This window comes from Odocoileus virginianus, chromosome 27 (genome assembly GCF_023699985.2).
Source record: "Odocoileus virginianus isolate 20LAN1187 ecotype Illinois chromosome 27, Ovbor_1.2, whole genome shotgun sequence".
Taxonomy (NCBI): domain Eukaryota; kingdom Metazoa; phylum Chordata; class Mammalia; order Artiodactyla; family Cervidae; genus Odocoileus; species Odocoileus virginianus.
This window is the reverse complement of record NC_069700.1, coordinates 33520266-33540449: the sequence shown is the minus strand read 5'-3', so window position 1 is coordinate 33540449 and position 20184 is coordinate 33520266. Positions and strand designations below refer to the sequence as shown.

The 20184-nt window shown below is 39.1% G+C and overlaps 1 protein-coding gene and 1 pseudogene across 2 annotated transcripts in view; one reads left to right on the top strand and one right to left on the bottom strand.

Moving 5' to 3' along the window:
• The window catches only part of SLC26A8 (solute carrier family 26 member 8), an 84109-nt gene that overhangs the window by 52696 nt on the left and 11229 nt on the right, over nt 1–20184 (bottom strand). For both annotated transcript variants that reach the window (XM_070456541.1, XM_070456542.1), the window contains 3 exons: nt 15173–15312; nt 3527–3643; nt 1765–1946 (listed from right to left, as the gene is read on the bottom strand). In XM_070456541.1, the coding sequence (XP_070312642.1) occupies nt 1765–1946; nt 3527–3643; nt 15173–15312 (439 nt within the window). The remainder of the gene's footprint in view (nt 1–1764; nt 1947–3526; nt 3644–15172; nt 15313–20184) is intronic.
• LOC139031632 (U2 spliceosomal RNA) lies at nt 4772–4919 on the top strand (annotated as a pseudogene).

Here is a 20184-nt window from a genome sequence, read left to right as displayed (position 1 = left end):
ATTTGGCCTTCTCTGACAACACCCTGGGTAGCTACCTCATTACAGCTGGGTGAAGGTGGAAATCTGGGCTCCCCACTTGGCCACACACTGGCATGAGTAGGGATAACACCACAGAGTTTTTTTTTTCTTGGTATTTGTCTAGAGTAGAGCAGTTACTGGGTTAACGTTTTCAGAATTGCTACTCTTTCCTAGTCCTGTGGCTATACAGAACAGACTTTTGTTGGGACTTTTTCTTTTGGTCTGCCCCACTGGCATTTTGGCTCTCTGGCTTCTTTTGCACCAAGTCTAAGGTGTATGGGGCAAAAAGAAAACCCAGGGAACTCTCCACTGTGTTGTTCCTTGGGTCTGAGCCAGTTTGTTGTCTTCTCTCCACCTTTCAGAGCCTTCTTAAGTTTGGTTTGTATATAACTTTCCAAATTTTTCAGTTGTTCTTAGGAGGAGGAATAGGGAAAAGTACATGTAGTCTATCTTCCTGTAAATGGAATATCTTCTCCTTTGTTATATGAAAAAAGTGATGCTCAAACATGGAAAAAGGAAAAAGAACATGCCAAGGCTACTTATAATTAATAGATTGCTGACTTGATGCCTGTTATTCTGTCTTCTCCTACAAGACTGACTTTTTAAAACATGGGTATTATATCTTTAAAAACATTTTTTTGGTCTCTATTAAAGTACCAACTTCTTTTCTCTGTACTCTGTAATTATAACTTATTAATACTTATTACGTGACAGGCTCTGGGCTGAATGTTTTACATACATTTTCTTACTTAATCCTTACAAGAATTCTGCAATACAAATATTATTATTCCCATTTTAAACATCAAGAAACTGAGGCCTGCAAGTAAGTCATGCAATTGGTAAGAGTCAGAGCTGGGGTTGGCCCACCAGGATAGCTTGCCTTTGTAGGCTCCCAATAAGTTTTTACCTAATAAAGGATGGCTTTGGGGAAATCAGAGAACGTTAGCTAGAGCTGGGTTAGCTGAGAAGACAGAGAAATAAAGCTGAAATATATGACTTTAGTTCAGTCAGTGATGCTTTAGATGGTAGATTCTCAGAAGAAATCAAAGACACTGCCCAAAATAACATTGGATATTTTAACAAATCATTGATATCATCATCCATTAGCTGTGTCCTGTCATTGTAGAGAAAGGATTTTACATCTGACTCTAATGCCCACTAACAAAAAACACATTATGTGAGCCCACGAGTGCTATTCTTGGTGAAAGAACATAAAGGAATTTTTTAAAACATGAAATCATGAGTAGAACTCTAGGCCACAGTCCCTGAGACCCTTCTCTTATTTTTAGATTCTTTTGATATAGACCATTATCAAAGTCCTTATTGAATTTGTTACAATATTGCTTCTGTTTCAGGTTTCGGTTTTTTGACCACGAGGCATGCAGGATCCTAGCTCCCTCACCAGGGATTGAACTCACACATCCTGCATTGGAAGGTGAAGTCCTAACCACTGGACTACCAGGGAAGTCCTATTTGGACGCTTGTTTAGTCTTATAGTAGTACAGATTGAGGAGAATGTTGGCTATCTCATCCTCAACCAGGGGTGGTAGATTTCTGGGGAGGGAGAAGTTTTGTCACTGAGGAGTCAGTCTATCCATACGTCCTATAAGTTTTGGAAAAAAGTGAAAATCACTTAAATTCCAGATATATCACAATGGGTAACAGAAGCAGTTCAAGGAAAGGATTCATGTACAGCCCCTTTATTTCTTTCTTTTTCCTTCAGGGATTCAGAGACTCAGGACCTACCTGAATAATCCCAGTCAGCAAAGTTACAGATGCCACAGAACTCAAGGATTTGTTATAGTTCTCAAAGAAGGACATGTTAGAAAAGTCATCCTGGATGAAGGTTCCCAGTAATAAGTGGCCACTGTTGAATGGCTGTGTCCTGAGGACATTGATTGTCAGAGCACTCACAAGGAAGAATGTACCTATGAAAGAAAAAGGTTAGGCAGAGGCTGAGGTTTTAAGTCCAGGTAAACTGACAGATGTTGACAAAGGCAAAACATGGTCTCATACATTGTCGATCTGATCAACTTTTCCTATCTGAAAGTGGCCACTGAGAAGTAAGAAAGAGGAGGGAAAAGCTCTCTGGTTTCACATACTGTAACCAACTCTGAAATTTTAGATCTTTCAGGCCTATGTAACAACCTCTTTGTATCAATGGGCATATGGAGTAGGAAGAAAGAGAAACTGACTGGAAATGTATATCTGGCTCAGCTACTGTGCCTGTTCTTAGAAATGGTGAAAAATGAGATGGTGGGAAAAGGATCAGAAAACAAAGCTAATCAATAATAATAAGAAAAACAATACCTAAACACTTAAGAAGGATGTAATAGGTGCAAAATGACATGGAGCTAAACCTGTTTCAAACAAAATTTTATTTATTTCTCATATCAACATGAATGCGGGAGGCAAAGGCAAATTTTACCTTTAAATTCCTAACAGAAGCAAAACTCTAGTAGCCCTTGTTATTAGTATTTGGAAGTGACTGTAATGAGCTCTGAGAACTTGGAGTAATTGGAATAAAACAGCTGTTTTAGTGTTTAAATGCAAAAATCAACAGACACTAAATTTTAGTAAAGATGTGGAATATTGTCCTTAAAAAGGCACAGGTGCGTGCCACAGAATGGGATGGCAGCTGGACTGAATATACAAACACAGCTGGAGAAAAAAGAGTGCCAGTCAGGATGGTCAACGTTGGTTGCCTGGTCAGTTGTTCAGCGTGGAAGCTCAGAAAAAGGCACTTGACTCGTGAACACTGGCGATGCCCTTCTGAGACTGTCAGGGCATTGTGTGGTTTGATTTCTATTCAGGTTCACCCAGGGGAAGTAATTGTGCTGATCACAGGACCTTCAGTTGGGTCTGGTCTCTGCAACAATCATTTCAAATTATAAATTAGTAGATGGATCTTTGACTCAGGGAAGAAAAGTGCTTACCCTGTGGGTTTCAGTGTTTTGATTACTATGATAACATTTTCTCAATGTAAATTAATAATTTGATATGATTATTATAAATCAGGTTCATGGAGTATGGTTATTATGGGTTCAGCTGAAAAGTGGATCCATTCCAGGAGTTTTGGCAAAATCATTTCTGGATCTTCTTGGTCGAGGATAATCAGATTCCAAAGTATGGAAATTTCAGCAAGGAAGACGCCTCTTGTCCTTTCATTCCTTTAATAACTCATGGGCCTGGTAGGGACATTAATAACTCATGTCTGGTAGGGACATTAATAACAGCACAAAAGTGTTCAGTTTCTAAAACCTGAACACTAACCCTGTGAATAGAATATCCCTGTGACTGATTCATGCCGATGTATGGCAAAACCCACCACAATATTGTAAAGTAATTAGCCTCCAATTAAAATGAATAAATTATAAAAAAAGAATATCCATTTTTTGCCTCTTTTCTTTATATGTTAAACATAGCTTTAACTTGAGTTCCTTAGCAATAAGTAAACAATCAAGATGGAGACTTCATACACCTCCTGTGATTCTAGCACTGAACTCACCAATGGACATTTGATGACATGATCCAAAAATTCCATAAATTACTGAAGCACAGAAAGCTGCATAAGAGACATTGAGAGGAGGAATCAGATGCCTTGCCAGCAAACCAAGCATCAGGACTGAAAAGCAAGATAATTTAAGTAAGCAAAGGTAGTCTGGCTTTTTAAAGTCACCTGAAATACAAAATGTAAAGAATATTTAAAATAAAAATGACCCATGTACACAGCTGAATATGGTAACAGTATCCTTTGGCATACAGCCCTTAATTAGTACTTTTTATGATCTGCTTTGATTTCTAGCTTCTCTTCCTATTTTATCACATGTTTTTACACTTCAATTCTAAATCATAGGCTTAAACACCTTTCATGTGAATCATGGAAAGCAAACATCAAAGCAGTAAGACCTTTAATCTCAACAGCCCAGAAGCAGACCATTCTCACCCTCAGTCTAGTATAAGAAGGCCCTTGGAATCCTCCAGGGTTGGAGATAAAGCTAGAGGGCAAAGCAAGAATTGTCACACTTAACTGACTTGACTCCAAGTTGGTATGTGTTGTCTTTCTTTCATATGCCAATCACTCCAGCATCTTCCTTCAGCTCCTTCTTCAGTACTTAATTTCTTTTCTAAGAAGCACCGTGAGATTTTGGAAATTTTGAGACAAATGGACTGACCTACATGGTGTCATCCTTTGATGTCTTAAGTCCACAACTCCTGCCCTGAGCAACTCTCTTCAATTTACATCATACCAGTGTGATCATCAGAAATCGATTACGAGTCTAGTGAGCCAAATTTATTGTCCTAAACAGGCAAGGCTTTTTTAATAGAAAAGTTTAAACCTATACATAAATAAAGTATAATGAACCCCCAAACACCCATCACCCACTTCAACGACGGTCAACTCATGGCCAATCTTGTTTCATCAATGTCCTCATTCCTCTCCCATCCCATAATTATTTTGAGGCAAATCCAAAACATTAAGTCATTTCATCTGTAGATATTTTCAGTATATATGTTTTAGAAAAAGGCCCTCTTTTAAGTACAATACCATCATCACACCTAAGAAACTAATAATGGTTCTTTACCATTATCAAACATTCAATATTCAAATTTCCCTGATTTCTCAAATATAGTTGTACTTGTAGACAACTTGTAAGATGATCTACAATGACTGATTGGTACTTATGTCCTTGAGTGAGTTTCACCCCTTAAGTGTGAAATAACTCACTTCTTTTTTAAAAATTCATTTATTATTGCTTCTCGGCCTTTTGGCTAAGATCAAGTGTAAAAATTCATTTATTTTAATGGAGGTTAATTACTTTACAATATTGTAGTGGTTTTTGCCATACATTGACATGAATCAGCCATGGGTGTACATGAGTCCCCATCCTGAACCCCCCTCCCACCTCCTTCCCCATCCCATCCCTCAGGGTCATCCCAGTGCACCAGTCCTGAGCACCCTGTCTCATGCATCGAACCTGGACTGGCAATCTGTTTCACATATGATAATATACAAGATTCAATGCTATTCTTTCAAATCATCCCACCCTTGCCTTCTCCCACAGAGTCCAAAAGTCTGTTCTTTACATCTGTGTCTCTTTTGCTGTCTCGCATATAGGGTCATCATTACCATCTTTTGAAATTCCATATATATGTGTTAATATACTGTATTGGTGTTTTTCTTTCTGACTTACTTCGCTCTGTATAATAGCCTCCAGTTTCATCCACCTCATTAGAACTGATTCAAATGCATTCTTTTTAACGGCTGAGTGATATTCCATTGTGTACATGTACCACAGCTTTCTTATCCATTCTTCTGCTGATGGGCATCTATCTAGGTTGCTTCCATGTTCTGGCTATTACAAACAGTGCTGTGATGAGCAGTGGGATACACGTGTCTCTTTCAATTCTGGTTTCTGCGGTGTGTATGCTCAGGAGTGGGATTGCTGGGTCATATGGGAATAACTTACTTCTATTAATAATAAATAGGCTACAACAAAAATGATAAGATGTCACTTTTGAGACTGGGTTGCAAGAAGACTGTGTTTTCTGTCTTCACTGCTCTCGGGCTCTCTCTTTCATTCAGGTCACCAGCTGCCAAAGTTGACTTCAAGGGCATGTTACCTAGGCAGTCACAGAGTATCTTGGGCTTAGAAGGCTCCATGCTTGGCTTAATGCTCTACTCTGATCATCTTAAAATACTGGATGATTTTTGAACTAGGGAATCTGCATTTGCAACTTGCACTGGGCCTCACAAGTCAGTTGTTCCTGCCAGAGGCCATGTTGTGAGGACACTCAAGCAGCCACGTAGACGCCCATATGGTGAAAATACCAAACCTGCCAGCAAACAGGAGTGGGCCTGGAAGCTGAGCCGGCAGCCTCAGAAGAGCCTTGAGAGGAATGACAGTTTGACTGCACCCTTATGCGAGACCTTGAGCCAGAGGTACGGCAGGTTTGGGGTGATCTTTAAAAAAAAAGTTATTTGCTATTACATGGTTGCTATACTTTTTTTTTTTTTTTAACAAACTTTGTGTTTACATCAAATGAAGCCCTCACATTAGTTGATACACCTCTTAAGTCTTTTGTAATTTATGGTTCCCCTTCCACATTTTTCCCCTAAGCAAGTCTCTATTGACTGCAAGTAACAGAAAACCAGTTCAAATCAGCTTGAGCAAAATAGGAAAAAAAATTTTGGCTGAACAGCATGGTTTGCTGGATCTTAGTTCTCTGACCTGAGCTGGACCTGAGGCTCACGGCATTGAAAGCACTGAGTCCTAACCACTGGACCACCAGGGAATTTCCAAAATAGGAAATATATCAAAAGAGGACAAAGGTCAGTTGGACCTCATCAGAGGCTGGAAGCAGAACTAAATAGCCATCAGGATCCAGGCAGCTATTTCCCCATTCTCTTTGTCTACAGGCTTATAGTCTCCTGTTTTGTTCCCAGTTTGGGGGCCTCTATGAACAAAACTTCCATGTGCATTCTTGTACATGACTCTAGGTGCATAAGTGGATAAATTCCCTCGAGATGATACACCCTGAAGCATAACTGCTGGGGCATTTAACAGAATATGTGAAACTGTTTTCCAAAGGGTTGTACAATTTAGATTCCCACCAAAACTATGAAAATTCTCATACAAATTTACATCTGTATTATCACATGATACTATCAGAATTTTTATTTCAGTGCGTATGAGTTAGTTAATTTCCACTTCTACTTCATTTATTACCAATAATGGTCAATCTTATTGTGTAGTTTCTTATAGATTTGTAGGAATATATATATATATATATTCATATATATATTATAGATTTAAGTCCTTTGTTGGATGTTCTATGGTTTGCTTTTCAATCTTCATTGTGTATTTTTTTTTTTTTTTAATTTTGGCTGCACTGGGTCTTCATTGCAGCCCTGAAGCTTACAGGATCTTAGTTCCCCAACCAGGGATCAAACCCACATCCCCTGCATTGGAAGATGGAGTCTTAACCACTGGACTACCAAGGAAGTCCCCATCATGTCTTTGAATAAACAGAAGTTCTTAAGTTTTATTTAATTCAACTTTGCAGTCATTTCCTTTTAGGCTAGTGCTTTTTGTGCCTTGTTTAAGAAACATTTTCTACCTCAAGTCCATAAAGATATTCTCCTCTAATATTCAAAAAAAGTCTTTATAGTTTTGTCTTTCATATTTAGGTCTTTAATCTACCAGGAATAGATTTTTGTGTATGGGTGAGGTAGGGGTCTAAAAAATTTTTTTCATATAAATATTCAATTTATATGAAATATTCTGTTCCACATCATTTTTAAAAAACCTATTTCTATAGTGGCACATCTGATACAAACCATGCAATGTATATATGTGTGACTCTTCTGTTCCACTGGCCTAATTGTCCATTTCTATAATACCACACTTTTAATTACATTTTTTAATAATTAGTAATATTTTGTAATAAATGTAATAACCCCCATTTTATTGTGAAATATATACATAGAAAGTACATTAAAATAGATGTTGAGTTTAATAAATATCTATAAAACAAACACTGATGTTATCACCTACTCAGATCTTTCATCACAACCCCATCCCTCCCCACAGAAGTATTTATTATTTTGACTTTTGTGATAATAAAAGTCTTTGTTTTTCTTCATAGTTTTACCACCACTATACAAACCCCTAAACAATATAGTTCAGTTGGTCCCACTATTGAAGTTTATTAGTGGAATTATAATGCATACAATTTTTATTTCTGCTTTTTTTTCTCATTATTACGTATATAAACATCTTCCATGCTGCCATGAGCTGCTTGAGAGCATTCCTGTTCCTTCTGTGTATTCCAATATATGTATATATGAATGCTTATTTATTCATTCTACTTTTGATGGACATCATCTTAAACATTCTTACTTTATATTCAGTCTTGATAGCGGGAGATGCAAGCCCTCCTATGTCATACTTTAAGAGAACTTGTCTGTTCTTAGAAAATGTTATCTTTCAATTAATTTAGGTCCTTATTAATATTTCTCAGTAAAGTTGTACATTAATAATTTCTCTGTAGAGGTCTTGCACATCATTTCTTAGTTTCATTACAACTTATTTCATATTCACTATGCTTTGGTGAAAGATATTTAAATTTTTTTTCCACATTTCATTTCTTGCAGGTATGAAAGAATATAATTGATTTTTATATACACATCTTGTACCCAGCAACCTTGAAAAATCTTATTCTATCAATTTATCTGTAGATTCTTTTGAATTCTTTACATTAAAAAATCATCTATGAATGATGTTTTATTTCTCTGTAATTGTTATGTAATTTTTTACCCTTTTTTCTTGCTTGAATACACTGCCTCTGAATTCAGTATAATGATGAATAGCCCTATTTACTCTTTTTAAAGCAATTTTTTAAAATTTAATTTTATTTGTGGGTGCACTGGGTCTTCAATGCTGCCCATGGGCTTTCTCTAGTAGGTGTGAGGGGTCCTCACTGTGGTGGCTTCTCCAGTTGTGGAGTACGGGCTCTGGGTGCATGGGCTTCAGAAGTTGTGGCACACAGGCTTAGCTGCCCCGGGGCACATGAGATCTTCCAGGACCAGGGATTGAACCCCTTGTCCCCTGCTTTTCAGGCAGACTCTCAACCACTGGACCGTAGGGAAGCCCACCCTATTTACTCTTTACAACCAACATGTGGTGTGAAGACTGAGTCTTTTGAAATGTAGGATTTCAAGTAACTCACCAATACAGGGAAGGTAAGAGAATTTCTTGGTAACAGCCCAAGAACTAAATTGTCTAAGTCTTAGTTAAGGTTAGGCTGTGGAGAAATAGAGGGAAACCAAGTCTCTAAACTTTCCAAAACCTTAAAAAATTTTTTAATTTTGAACTAAGTTTAGACTTATCGAAAAGCTACAAAGATAATAGCACATTTCCATATAATGGGAAAGGAGTACGTCAAGACTGTATATTGTAATCATGTGAAATGCTGGGATAGATGACTCACAAGTTGGAATCAAGATTGATGGGAAAAATAACAACAACCTCAGATATGCAGGTGACATCACTTTAATGGAAGAAAGTGAAGAGGAATTAAAGAGCCTCTTGATGAAGGTGAAAGACGAGAGTGAAAAAGCTGGCTTAGTACTCAACATTCATAAAATGAAGATCATGGCATTTGGCCCCATCACTTCATGGCAAATAGATGGGGAGAAAGTGGAAACAGTGACATTTTCTTGGGCTCCAAAATCCCTGCGGATGTTGACTGCAGCCATTAAATTAAAAAATGCTTGCTCCTTGGAAGAAAAGCTATGACAAACCTAGAGAGTGTATTAAAAAGCAGAGACATCATTTTGCTGACAAAGGTCCGTCTAGTCACACCTATGATTCTTCCAGTAGTCATGTATGGATATGAGAGTTGGACCATAAAGAAAGCTGAGTGCTGAAGAATTGATGCTTTGGGACTGTGGTGTTGGAGAAGACTCTTGAGAGTCCCTTGGACAGTGAGGAGATCAAACCAGTTAATCCTAAAGGAAATCAATCCTAAATATTCATTGGAAAGACTGATGCTGAAGCTGAAGTTCCAATATTTTGGCCACCTGATACGAAGAGCCAACTCATTGAAAAAGACCCTGATGCTGGGAAAGATTGAGGGCAAGAGAAGAAGAGGGCAACAGAGGATAAGATGGTTGGATGGCATCATCGACTCAGTGGACATGAGTTTGAGAGAACTCTGGGAGATGGTGAATGACTGGTGTGCTGCAGTCCATGGGGTTGCAAAGTCAGACACGACTGAGCAACTGAACAACAACAATATATGCCTTACCTAGCTCCCTCTAATGTGAATACTGTATATAATCATAGTATAATCATTGATATCAGGAAATTAACATTAGAAAATAACTATTAATAAATCCTTTACTTCAATTTTAACAGGTTTCCCCCTAATGTCCTTCTTCTGTTTCATAATTCCATCCAGAGTTCCCTACTTCATTTAGCTGTTTTTTCTTCTTAATGCTAATATCTATTATAGTTGCTCAGTTGTTACTTGTCTTTCTTGATTTTGTCACTTTGGAAGAGTATTAATAGATGAGCTATTTTGCTAAATGCCCCTCAGTTTCGGGTTGGCCTGCCCTGGTAGCTAGGCTGGTAAAGAATCTGCCTGAAATGTGGGAGACCTGGGTTCGATCCCTGGGTTGGGAAGATCCCCTGGAGGAGGCCATGGCAACCCTGTCCAGTATTCTTGCCTGGAGAATCCCCATGAACAGAGGAGCCTGGCGGGCTACAGTCCATGGGGTCCCAAAGAGTCAGACACAACAGAAAGACTAAGCACAGCCCAGCACAGGTCCCTCATGATCACACTAAGGTTAAATGCTTTGGATGTGAATACGACAGAAATGATATTATGTCCTTCTTAGTGCATCATATCAGAGAGCTCATGGTCTCCAAATGTCTTATTCTTGGTGATGACAGCACTGATTCTTGGTAAAGGTAGTTGCTCCCAGGTTGTTTATTGTAAAGTAATAGAGGAGTTAGTAAATATCTTGAGGAAGATATTTGGAACAAGTCCTGGCTTCCCTGGTGGCTCAGATGGTAAAGAAGCTGCCTGCAATGCAGGAGACCTGCGTTTGATCCCTGGGTCTGGAAGATCCCCTGGAGAAGGAAACGGCAACCATTCCAGTATTCTACCTGGAGAATCCCATGGACAGAGAAGCTACAGTCTGTGGGGTTGCAAAGAGTCGGACACAACCAAGCAACTAACCCTTTCACTTTTCAAGTCCTGTCACGTAGTTTGCCAACTTTTACCCACTGACTTTAACCTCTCTTAGTGGATTTTCTCTCCAGCAAGTGTGACTGTAGTTTCACTGATGGTGATTTTCTATTTTCTTTTACATTTATAAATTGGGTTCTACTGTAAGGAAGAGCTAGCATGTTTCAAATAAGGTTTCCACTGTGCAGTATTTTTAAAGATTTTTTAAAATCTTGACTGAATTTGTTCCAATATTGCTTCTGTGTCATGTTTAGATTTTTTGGTGGTGAGGCATGGGGATCTTAGCTCACCACCCAGGGACTGAACTTGCACTCCCTGCATTGGAAGGTGAAGTCTTAACCACTGGATGGCCAGGGAAGCCCCACCGTGCAGTATTTTTGTTTCATTTGAAGAAAATTACTGTTTGGTCCTACTTGTTTAAATGCAAGTAAAACTTTCAAATTGTTTACCCTACAAATTATTTCATTATTCATACTACTTAAAATAACACACAGTCCCTTAGTCAGTCAGCAAGAGTTGCTTGGATTTACTCATTCATACAGTTATGTAATGATTATTCAACAAATACCTTGAGTACCAATTATATGCCAAATAATGTGATGGATGTTAGGTATAGTTATACACCCTAATGTTACTCTTATTTTGGTATGAAGTTATACTGATGAAATTTAGTATATTGGAAATTTAGCAGAGAAATGTCCTCAAACCTTGACCATAAGTGAAGGATCTTTGATAAGTGGGGTTCAGTAGTGGACTCTCAAGTAAAGAGTTCAGATCTCTCATTCCAGAACCATATGAATGCTCTAGAGACGTTCTGATACTTTCCTAGAACTGAATATATTTATACAAATGGACCATTTTGGTTTGTATCTGCCATATGGAAATTAAAAAAAAAAACAAAACCTAGTTACTTAGTTGGCTGCACCGAATCTTAGTTTCGACACTTGGGATCTTTAGTTGTGGCATGTGGAATCTAGTGTTCTGACCAGGGATCAAACCTGGCTTCCTGAATTGGTGGTCTTAGCCACTGGACTACCAGTGAAGTCCCTGCCACATGGAAATTAATGTAATCCATAGTCTCCAAAATTTACAAATAGCTTGTGATGCTTAACAGCATCAAAACAAACAACCCACTTAAAAAATGGGCAGAAGACCTAAATAGACATTTGTCCAAAGAACTACTGAAGTTCATGCACCCCGGAGCTCATGCTCCACAACAAGAGAAGCTTGAGCACTGCAACTAGAGAGCAGCCCCCACTCACAGCTAGAGAAAGCCCACGCACAGTGAGGAAGACCCAGTGCAGCCCCAAGTAGATAAGTAAACAAGTGATTTTTAATAAGTGATTATATCAATAGAAATCTTCTTTAGAAGAACATACTATAACATCCATTATACATAAAAAAAGAAATAGATCCACACAAATATGGCTATTTGATCTCTGACAAAAGTGCAAAAACAATTCAGTTGACAATAGTCTTTAAAGATGTAACAAAAAATAAAGCCTTGATCTAAACTTCACATCTGACATAATGATTAACTCAAAACAGATTGGTTCTAAAAGTAAACCGTAAAATATAAGACTTTGGGAAGAAAACATAGAAGAAAATCTTTGTGACCTAATGTGATTAAGTGAAGAGTTTTTGTATATGACAGGAAAAACTCAATTCATAAACAGAAAAAAATGAACGTCATCAAAATTAAATGCCTTTGCTCTGTCAGATATACTGTCAAGAGAATGAAAAGATAAGCTACAGAGAGAAAGTATTTGAAAATCATATATCTAACAAAGGACTTATTCTCAGAATATAAAAAGAATTCTCAAAAACTAACAATAAGAAAAAAAATCCAGTTAAAAGATGAACAAAAAACTTGAACAGGCACCTTGCCAAAGGGGATTGGAGGACAGCAAATAAGAACATGAAAAGATGTTCAACTTCATTAGTCATTAGAGAAACGCAAATTACAAACAAAATGAAGGACTCCCCTGGGGGTACAGTGGATAAGTATCTACCTGCCACTGCAGGGGACACAGGTTTGATCCCTGGTCTGGGAAGATTCTACATGCTGTGGGCAACTAAGCCCATGCGCTCTTGAAGCCCGCACACCTTAGAGCCTGTGCTTTGCAACAAGAGAAGCCACTGCTATGAGGAGCCCACCCACCGCAACTCGAGAGCAGGCCCCACTCACTGTAACTAGAGAAAGTCCATGCACAGAAACAAAGACCCAGCACAGCCAAAAATAATCAATTAATTAGAAAATCTTTACTCTTTTAAAAAACAAAAATTGGCTGCACTGGGCCTTAGTTGTGGTGTGCAGGCTCAGTAGTGTGGGCTTAGTCACTCCATGGCATATGGGATCCTAGTTCCCTGATCAGGGATCGAACCCATAATCCCTGCATTGCAAGGTAGATTCTTAACTGCTGAACCACCAGGGAAGTCCCTAAAAAACCTTTAAATAAAAAAAGGTGCAAGGGATCTCTGTAATCTTTTTTTTTTTTTTTTTTTTACAAATTAATGTGAATCTATAGTTACCTCAAAATAGAAAGCTTAATTTAAAGATACTGACAATATCAAGTGCTAACAAGGGTGTGGAGGAACTAGAATTCTCATATATTGCTGGTGGGAATATAAAATGGTAGGTTCAGCCACTCTGCATAAACAGTTTGGCAGTTTCTTGTAAAGTTAAACATACACTTCCCATATAACCAATAATATCACTCCTGAGGTATTTACCTTGGAGAAATGACAATTATGTTCACACAAAAACCTGTACATGAGTGTTCACAGCAACTCTGTGATGGACCCAAACTGGAAACAAAATGTCCATCAATAAATGAATGGATAAACAAACTGTGATATAGTCATGTCATGGAATACTATTCTGCAACAAAAAGGAATAAACTATTGATGCATATAGCAGTTTGCATTGATTTCATAATGCTGAATTAAAGAGGCCATCCTTCAGAAGTTACATAGTATATGAGTCCATGTATATGACATTCTGAAAAAGACAGAGCTATGGTGATGGAGAAGAGATCAGTGGTTGCCAGGGGTCAGAGGTTAGCAGACAACGTGACTAAGAAGTGATGGCAGAAGAGAGTTTGGGGGCTGATGGAACTGCTATGTAGCCTGGTTGTGGCAGTGGTTATACAAATTTATACCTGTGTTTTAATTCACAGAACTGTAAGAAACAAGTAAATTTTACTGTCAGATAATTATTTTAAAGGGATCCCTTCCCCCCACTAACAGCCCTTTTGCCAGAGTTGGATTTCAGCTACCATTGGCCCCTTTCCCTTCATTTGTGCTTTACACAACCTGTATGATCACAAATTTCAATCTTGCTTGGTTTGCCCCAAGAAAAGAGAAATAGAAGTGTTTAAAGACTATGTAGGCAATTGTGAACTATTCTGAATAAAGGAGGGGCTTCCCTGGTGGGTCAGCAGTAAAGAATCGGCCTGTAATACAGGAGCCACAGGAGACGTGGGTTCGATCCCTGGATTGGGAAGATGCTCTGTGGGAAGGCAAGGCAACCCACTTCAGTATTCTTGTCTAGAGAATCCCATGGACAGAGGAGCCTGATGGGCACAGTCCATAGGGTTCCAAAGAGCTGGACATGACAGAAGCAACTTAGCATGCACTGAGTAAAGCGTTAACACAAAATCCTTTCTCTGATAAAGCTGATCTTGGGTTAGCTTTCTAGCTGTTTCTTTGGAAACCTGATAATGGTGGAATGTCAACTGTGTCACCAAGCAATACTAGTTACGGTAAAAAGAACCTGATTAGTATATTCTAGCTGGACCAAGGGTGAATGAAAGACTAATATCTGGTGGGAAGCCCTAACTTTGAGCTTCTCAGAGCACAGTGATACTTGCAACTGGACATGTCACTATGGGACCCCTGGAGGCATCAGCTATGGGAATTACTAGAGATGTTGGTTCCTACTTGGGAAACAGGACTTTTAAAGCCCAGATAGTTCCCCCACCTGTCTAAATGATCTTGTCTTACATTTGAACTGCCACTTGTAAGACCAAAGAGTGGCCCCTAGACTGCTGTGTGTGACTTGCTAAAGAGAAGTTAGCATGCCGAGTTTCTTATTCTTCACCTTTCTAAGTAAAATCAACGCCAAGTGAGATCCATTGGAGTCCTGTGAGTATGAAATGACTAGTTAAGGAAAAAATGACTGTGAGCAGGCATTACAAGAATTCAGAGTTCTAAACTAAACTGAGACTTTTGGAACCACCCTTGACGAGTTAGAAATTTGGCAGGTAAGGAAACAAATGGTAATGATGTGAATGGAAATCACATTTTTTTTTTCCTATTTATCTAGCACAAGTAACTTGTTTACTCTGGACAAGGGATATATTATCTGTGTGAAAAGCCCTTGTATCTTTCTTACCTTGGGGAATTTGCACAAGGCCGACACTTATTCCAGCAAGTAAGTCTCCAAGAAGCCAATCTTTGAATCGGTAGAAACACATCCACTCTAGGAAGGGAAACATTGTAAGCAGGCATCTTCGGAACTTGTGCCATGAGCATCTGCGAGAAAGAACAGACTTAAGTTCTCCGAAGGAAAAGTCCACAGGGCCAAGAAAAGCCACACCAAGTGCTTTATTCTTCCCATAAAACAGAGTTTTTTGTCAATACCACTGACATTTGGACATATTGGACTGGCTAAGTCTTTGTTGTGAGGCTGTCCTATGCACTGTAGGATGTCTAGCAGCATCTCTGGTCTGTATCTGTTAGATGCCAGCAGCATCCCCTCTCCTAGTCTTAATAACCAAAAATATCTCCAGGCATTGCCAAATATTCCCTGGGGGATAGTATCACCTCCAATCGAGGGTCAGTGCCATACATGATAAGAACTAAGCCTTATAAGGACTTCCCTGGTGGCACAGTGGTCAAGAATCTGCCTGCCAGTGCAGGAAACATGGGTTCGATTTCTGGGTCAGGAAGATCCCCTGGAGAAGGAAATGGCAACCCATTCCAGTATCGTTCCCTGGGAAATCCCATGGACAGAGGAACCTGGTGGGCTACAGTCCATTGCGTCACAAAAAAGTCAGACATGATTTAGCAACTAAACAACAACAAAAGCCTTGTAAGTCCAGTATACAAATCAGGTGTGCAGTTTTTTAGAATGTTTGAAGAAAATTCAAGCTACCAAAATTTTCCAGTAGAAAAATTGACTTTTATGACTTTCTCTTGGTAAGGACAGTTTTCTGAGATGTGATATTAGTGGATGGCAGGGAATTAACACATTCATATCATTCCTGTATACTAAAATTTTTACCAAGCATTAACTCTACATGGCTTTGACCTGTAATAAAGAATCTGCCAGTGATACAGGTACAAAAGACTCAGGTTTGATACCTGGGTTGGAAAGATCCCCTGGAGAAGGGAATGGCAACCCACTCCAGTACTCTTACCTGGAGAATTCCATGGACAGAGGAGCTTGGCAGGCTACAGTCCATGAGGTCGCAAAGAGTCAGACATGACTGAGCAACTACCACTTTCACGTTCATGTAGAAATTTATGGAAAATATATAATATGGAATCTTGTGGTTATGGCATTAGCCATGTAAAGAAAAGGCAATACAATAAGGCCTTATTATCTTTTAGCTCAGTGGATAACAACTGGAGGGCATTTTGTTTCCCAAGGGACACCTGGTAATGTCTAGAGACATTTTTTATTATCACGACTGGCATCTAGTGGATAGAAGCCAGGGATACCATCAAACATCCCACAGTGTACAGGAAAGCCCTCCATAAGAAATGATTTTATGGTAGAAAATGTCAACAATCCTGAGATTAAGAAAACCTACTTTAACCTTTAGATCATCTAATATAGCAGAATCACTGTAAATCAATCAATCAGTTAATCTATCAACCCATCAGTAAAATCAATACAGTTTTAAATTGCTTTTTGCTTTTTATATCTCAGGATGGGCTAAAAACAAAGAGTATGGAGATTTTTCATGTATGAGCTATAGCTGAATAACTGGGATTTGACCATAGCAACAAATGTAACTTTGGTGTATGCAAGGCTAAAATGTGTGCTCAGAAAAGAAGAAATTTCAACATGCTTGTCTCTCACAACGATGAGCATTACTGTCCCATAAGGAAGTTAAGGTCAAATAAGTGTAAGTGTCTTTACCAAGGTCACAGTAATACATGTGGGCAGAGCTGGGGCTAGAAACCAGATCTCCTGATTTTTATATCAGTGTTCTATCCACCCTGTTACCACTACAGTTCCTATTGACAGTGGTCAAATTCTGCTCAGGAGCCAGAAGCAAGACCATAGGTTTTCAGAGAAAGTGCATTAGTAGGTGCTCAGTCGTGTCCAATTCTTTGTGACCCCATAGACTGTAGCCCGCCAGACTCCTCTGTCTATGGGGTTCTCCAGGCAAGAATACTGGAGTGGGTTGCTATTTCCTACAACAAGGATCTTCCTGATCCAGGGATCAAACTTGTGTCTCTTGCACCTTCTGCGTTGGCAGGCAGATTCTTTACCACCGCGCCACCTGGAAAAAGCCCTTGGAAAGAATCCCGTGTTGTGACTCTTTTTTTTTTTTTTTTTCCGTGTTGTGATTCTTATGAGAACCCCTGGGTGATAGGCAGGTGTAGAGAGTGTGCTCTCTCCAATTATGGCCATCTCTGTGGGTGGCGGGGGGAGCAGACCACGGCATTGGGACAATTTGTTTCGTATCTCGTCCAGTGTTCCTTCCTTTCCATGTGCCACTTGACTGAAGACCTGTCACCCTAGGGAGAGTCATCAAAACTCTTTAGCATGCCAGAAAAATAAAATGGACTGGGAATAATGAGGACCTAAGATGGATGGGAATCAAGGAAGGAGCTGGAGGAATAGAAATTGAAGTTGGTGAAGGAACAGTATAAGCACTTCAACATGAATCTAGGTCTTAGTTAAGGCATCTTAAAAGTGAGGGATGTGAGAATTGATGTGAAAGCACAAGGGAGCACTCTAAAAGAAAAAGAGTATTGCAGTTGCTAACCAAAAGGGAAAAAATGAAGGGAGAGATGAAGTTTCCTGAAGAAAGGAAGAGATGAAGTTAAAGATTATAATTTTTTTTTTTTTTTTTTTTTTTTTTTACTATTTGCTAGCTGCTTTACAAATACTCTCTAATCCTCACAATCACCTTGTAAGGTAGGTGCTATTAGCATCCCCATTTTATAGATGAGAATACTGAGGCTCAGCTAGGTTGGATAGCCTACTTAAGGTCACACAGTTGGGAAGCAGCAGGACTGCAATTCAAAACCAGGTAATCTGGCTTCAGACTCTTGCTCTTAGCCACAGCGCTGGGCTACCTGTCAGGTTAAAATGGGACATAACTGTGTGCTTTAGAAGTAAGGAATGAGAACTGTCATAAAAGCCCATGGGAGGCAGTGCAGGTCAGATTTAAATGTCTAAGGATAGGGCAGCTGGAGGGGAATAGGCTGAAACTTCTTTGGTAGTGCCTGTTTATGACGAGGGATAAATTAGGAAAAGGCTATGCTTTCACAGAGCAAAGCCAATGCGGCCCCCAAGTGCTCTCTTTGTCATATGACCTCTGATCCATCCTGGAGCAGGAGAAATGAGAGTTGTGATAGAGGACAGGGAAGGGACATCCAAGATCACAACCTGCAAAAGGCAGGATATGGGCAAAGCAGGAGGCTCATGGAGAGGAAGGTCTGCAACAGGGCTGCGTGGAGGCCTTCCTCTCTTGTCACTCGACACATGCCAACTCTGGGTGAGGAAATCAAGGGATGACAGGGGCTAATAAATGTGCAGTGTGAGTGAGGACAGTTTGAGTAGTTAGGGTTAATATGATGATACAGGTCACAAGGGGTTTTCAACCTGATGTCTGTAGATGACCAAGGGATCTCTAGAGGAAATTCATGGGGGTATGTGACTTTAGGAAAAATGATATCTTTATTTTCACTAACCTCCTAACGGAAATGTAGTATTTCCTTCAGTTATGAATGTTGACAACAAACCATAGTCGTTATCAGCAGAGTTTTGACTTTGTCACCAACAGAATCACAAATATTTTCACATTACAGTAAAACTGCTGCAGATATCTTAAGATATAATTTATACTCATCATTACTTAGAAATTACAGTTGTTATTAGACCCACAATTATTAAATACCATGATTTTTGTATTTTTTTATATGTTGATAACTATACTTCAACATAACTGGTTTCCTTCATAATGCTATGTATTTTATGCATTTTTAAATATTCTGGCCAAGAGCATTTAATGGGGAAAAGAATGGACTCATCAACATATAGTGCTGGGAAAATGAGACAGCCACTTGGAGAAAAATGAAGTCAGACTCTTACTTTATATCGTACACAAAGTTTACTCAGAATGCATCAAAGATCTAAATTTAAGAACAAAAACTATTAAACTCTTAGAAGAAAACATAGGGGAAAATCTTCATTACCTTGGATTTCACAATAGTTTCTTACATAAGACACCAAAGTCACAAGCAAGAAAAGAAAAAAAAATAGATAAATCTAATTTCATTAAAAATTAAAACTGTTGCACACCAAAAGACACTATCAACAGGCAACCCACAGAACGGGAGGAAATATTTGCAAATCACATATCTGATAAGGGTTTAATATCCAGAATAAATAAAGAACTCTTACAATTCAACAACAAAAAGAAAAAAAAATCCAGTTTTTAAAAGGGCAAAGGAGTAGACATTTCTCCAAAAAAACATATACAAGAGACCAATAAGCACATGAAAAGAGGCTCATCATATTTAGTTATTCAGTTCAGTTCAGTTCAATCGCTCAGTCATGTCTGACTCTTTGCGACCCCATGAATCAGCACACCAGGCCTCCCTGTCCATCAGCAACTCCCGGAGTTAACCCAAACTCATGTCCATTGAGTCAGTGATGCCATCCAGCCATCTCATCCTCTGTCATCCCCTTCTCCTCCTGCCCCCAACCCCTCCCAGCATCAGGGTCTTTTCCAATGAGTCAACTCTTCACATGAGGTGGCCAAAGTACTGGAGTTTCAGCTTCAACATCAGTCCTTCTAATGAACACCCAGGACTGATTTCCTTTAGGATGGACTGGTTGGATCTCCTTGCAGTCCAAGGGACTCTCAAGAGTTTTCTCCAACACCACAGTTCAAAAGCATCAATTCTTCGGCACTCAGCTTTCCTCACAGTCCGACTCTCACATCCATACATGACCAATGGAAAAACCATAGACTTGACTAGATGGACCTTTGGTGGCAAAGTAATGTCTCTGCTTTTTAATATGCTATATAGGTTGGTCATAACTTTCCTTCCAAGGAGTAAGCGTCTTTTAACTTCATGGCTGCAATCACCATCTGCAGTGATTTTGGAGTCCCCCAAAATAAAAGTCTGACACTGTTTCCACTGTTTCCCCATCTA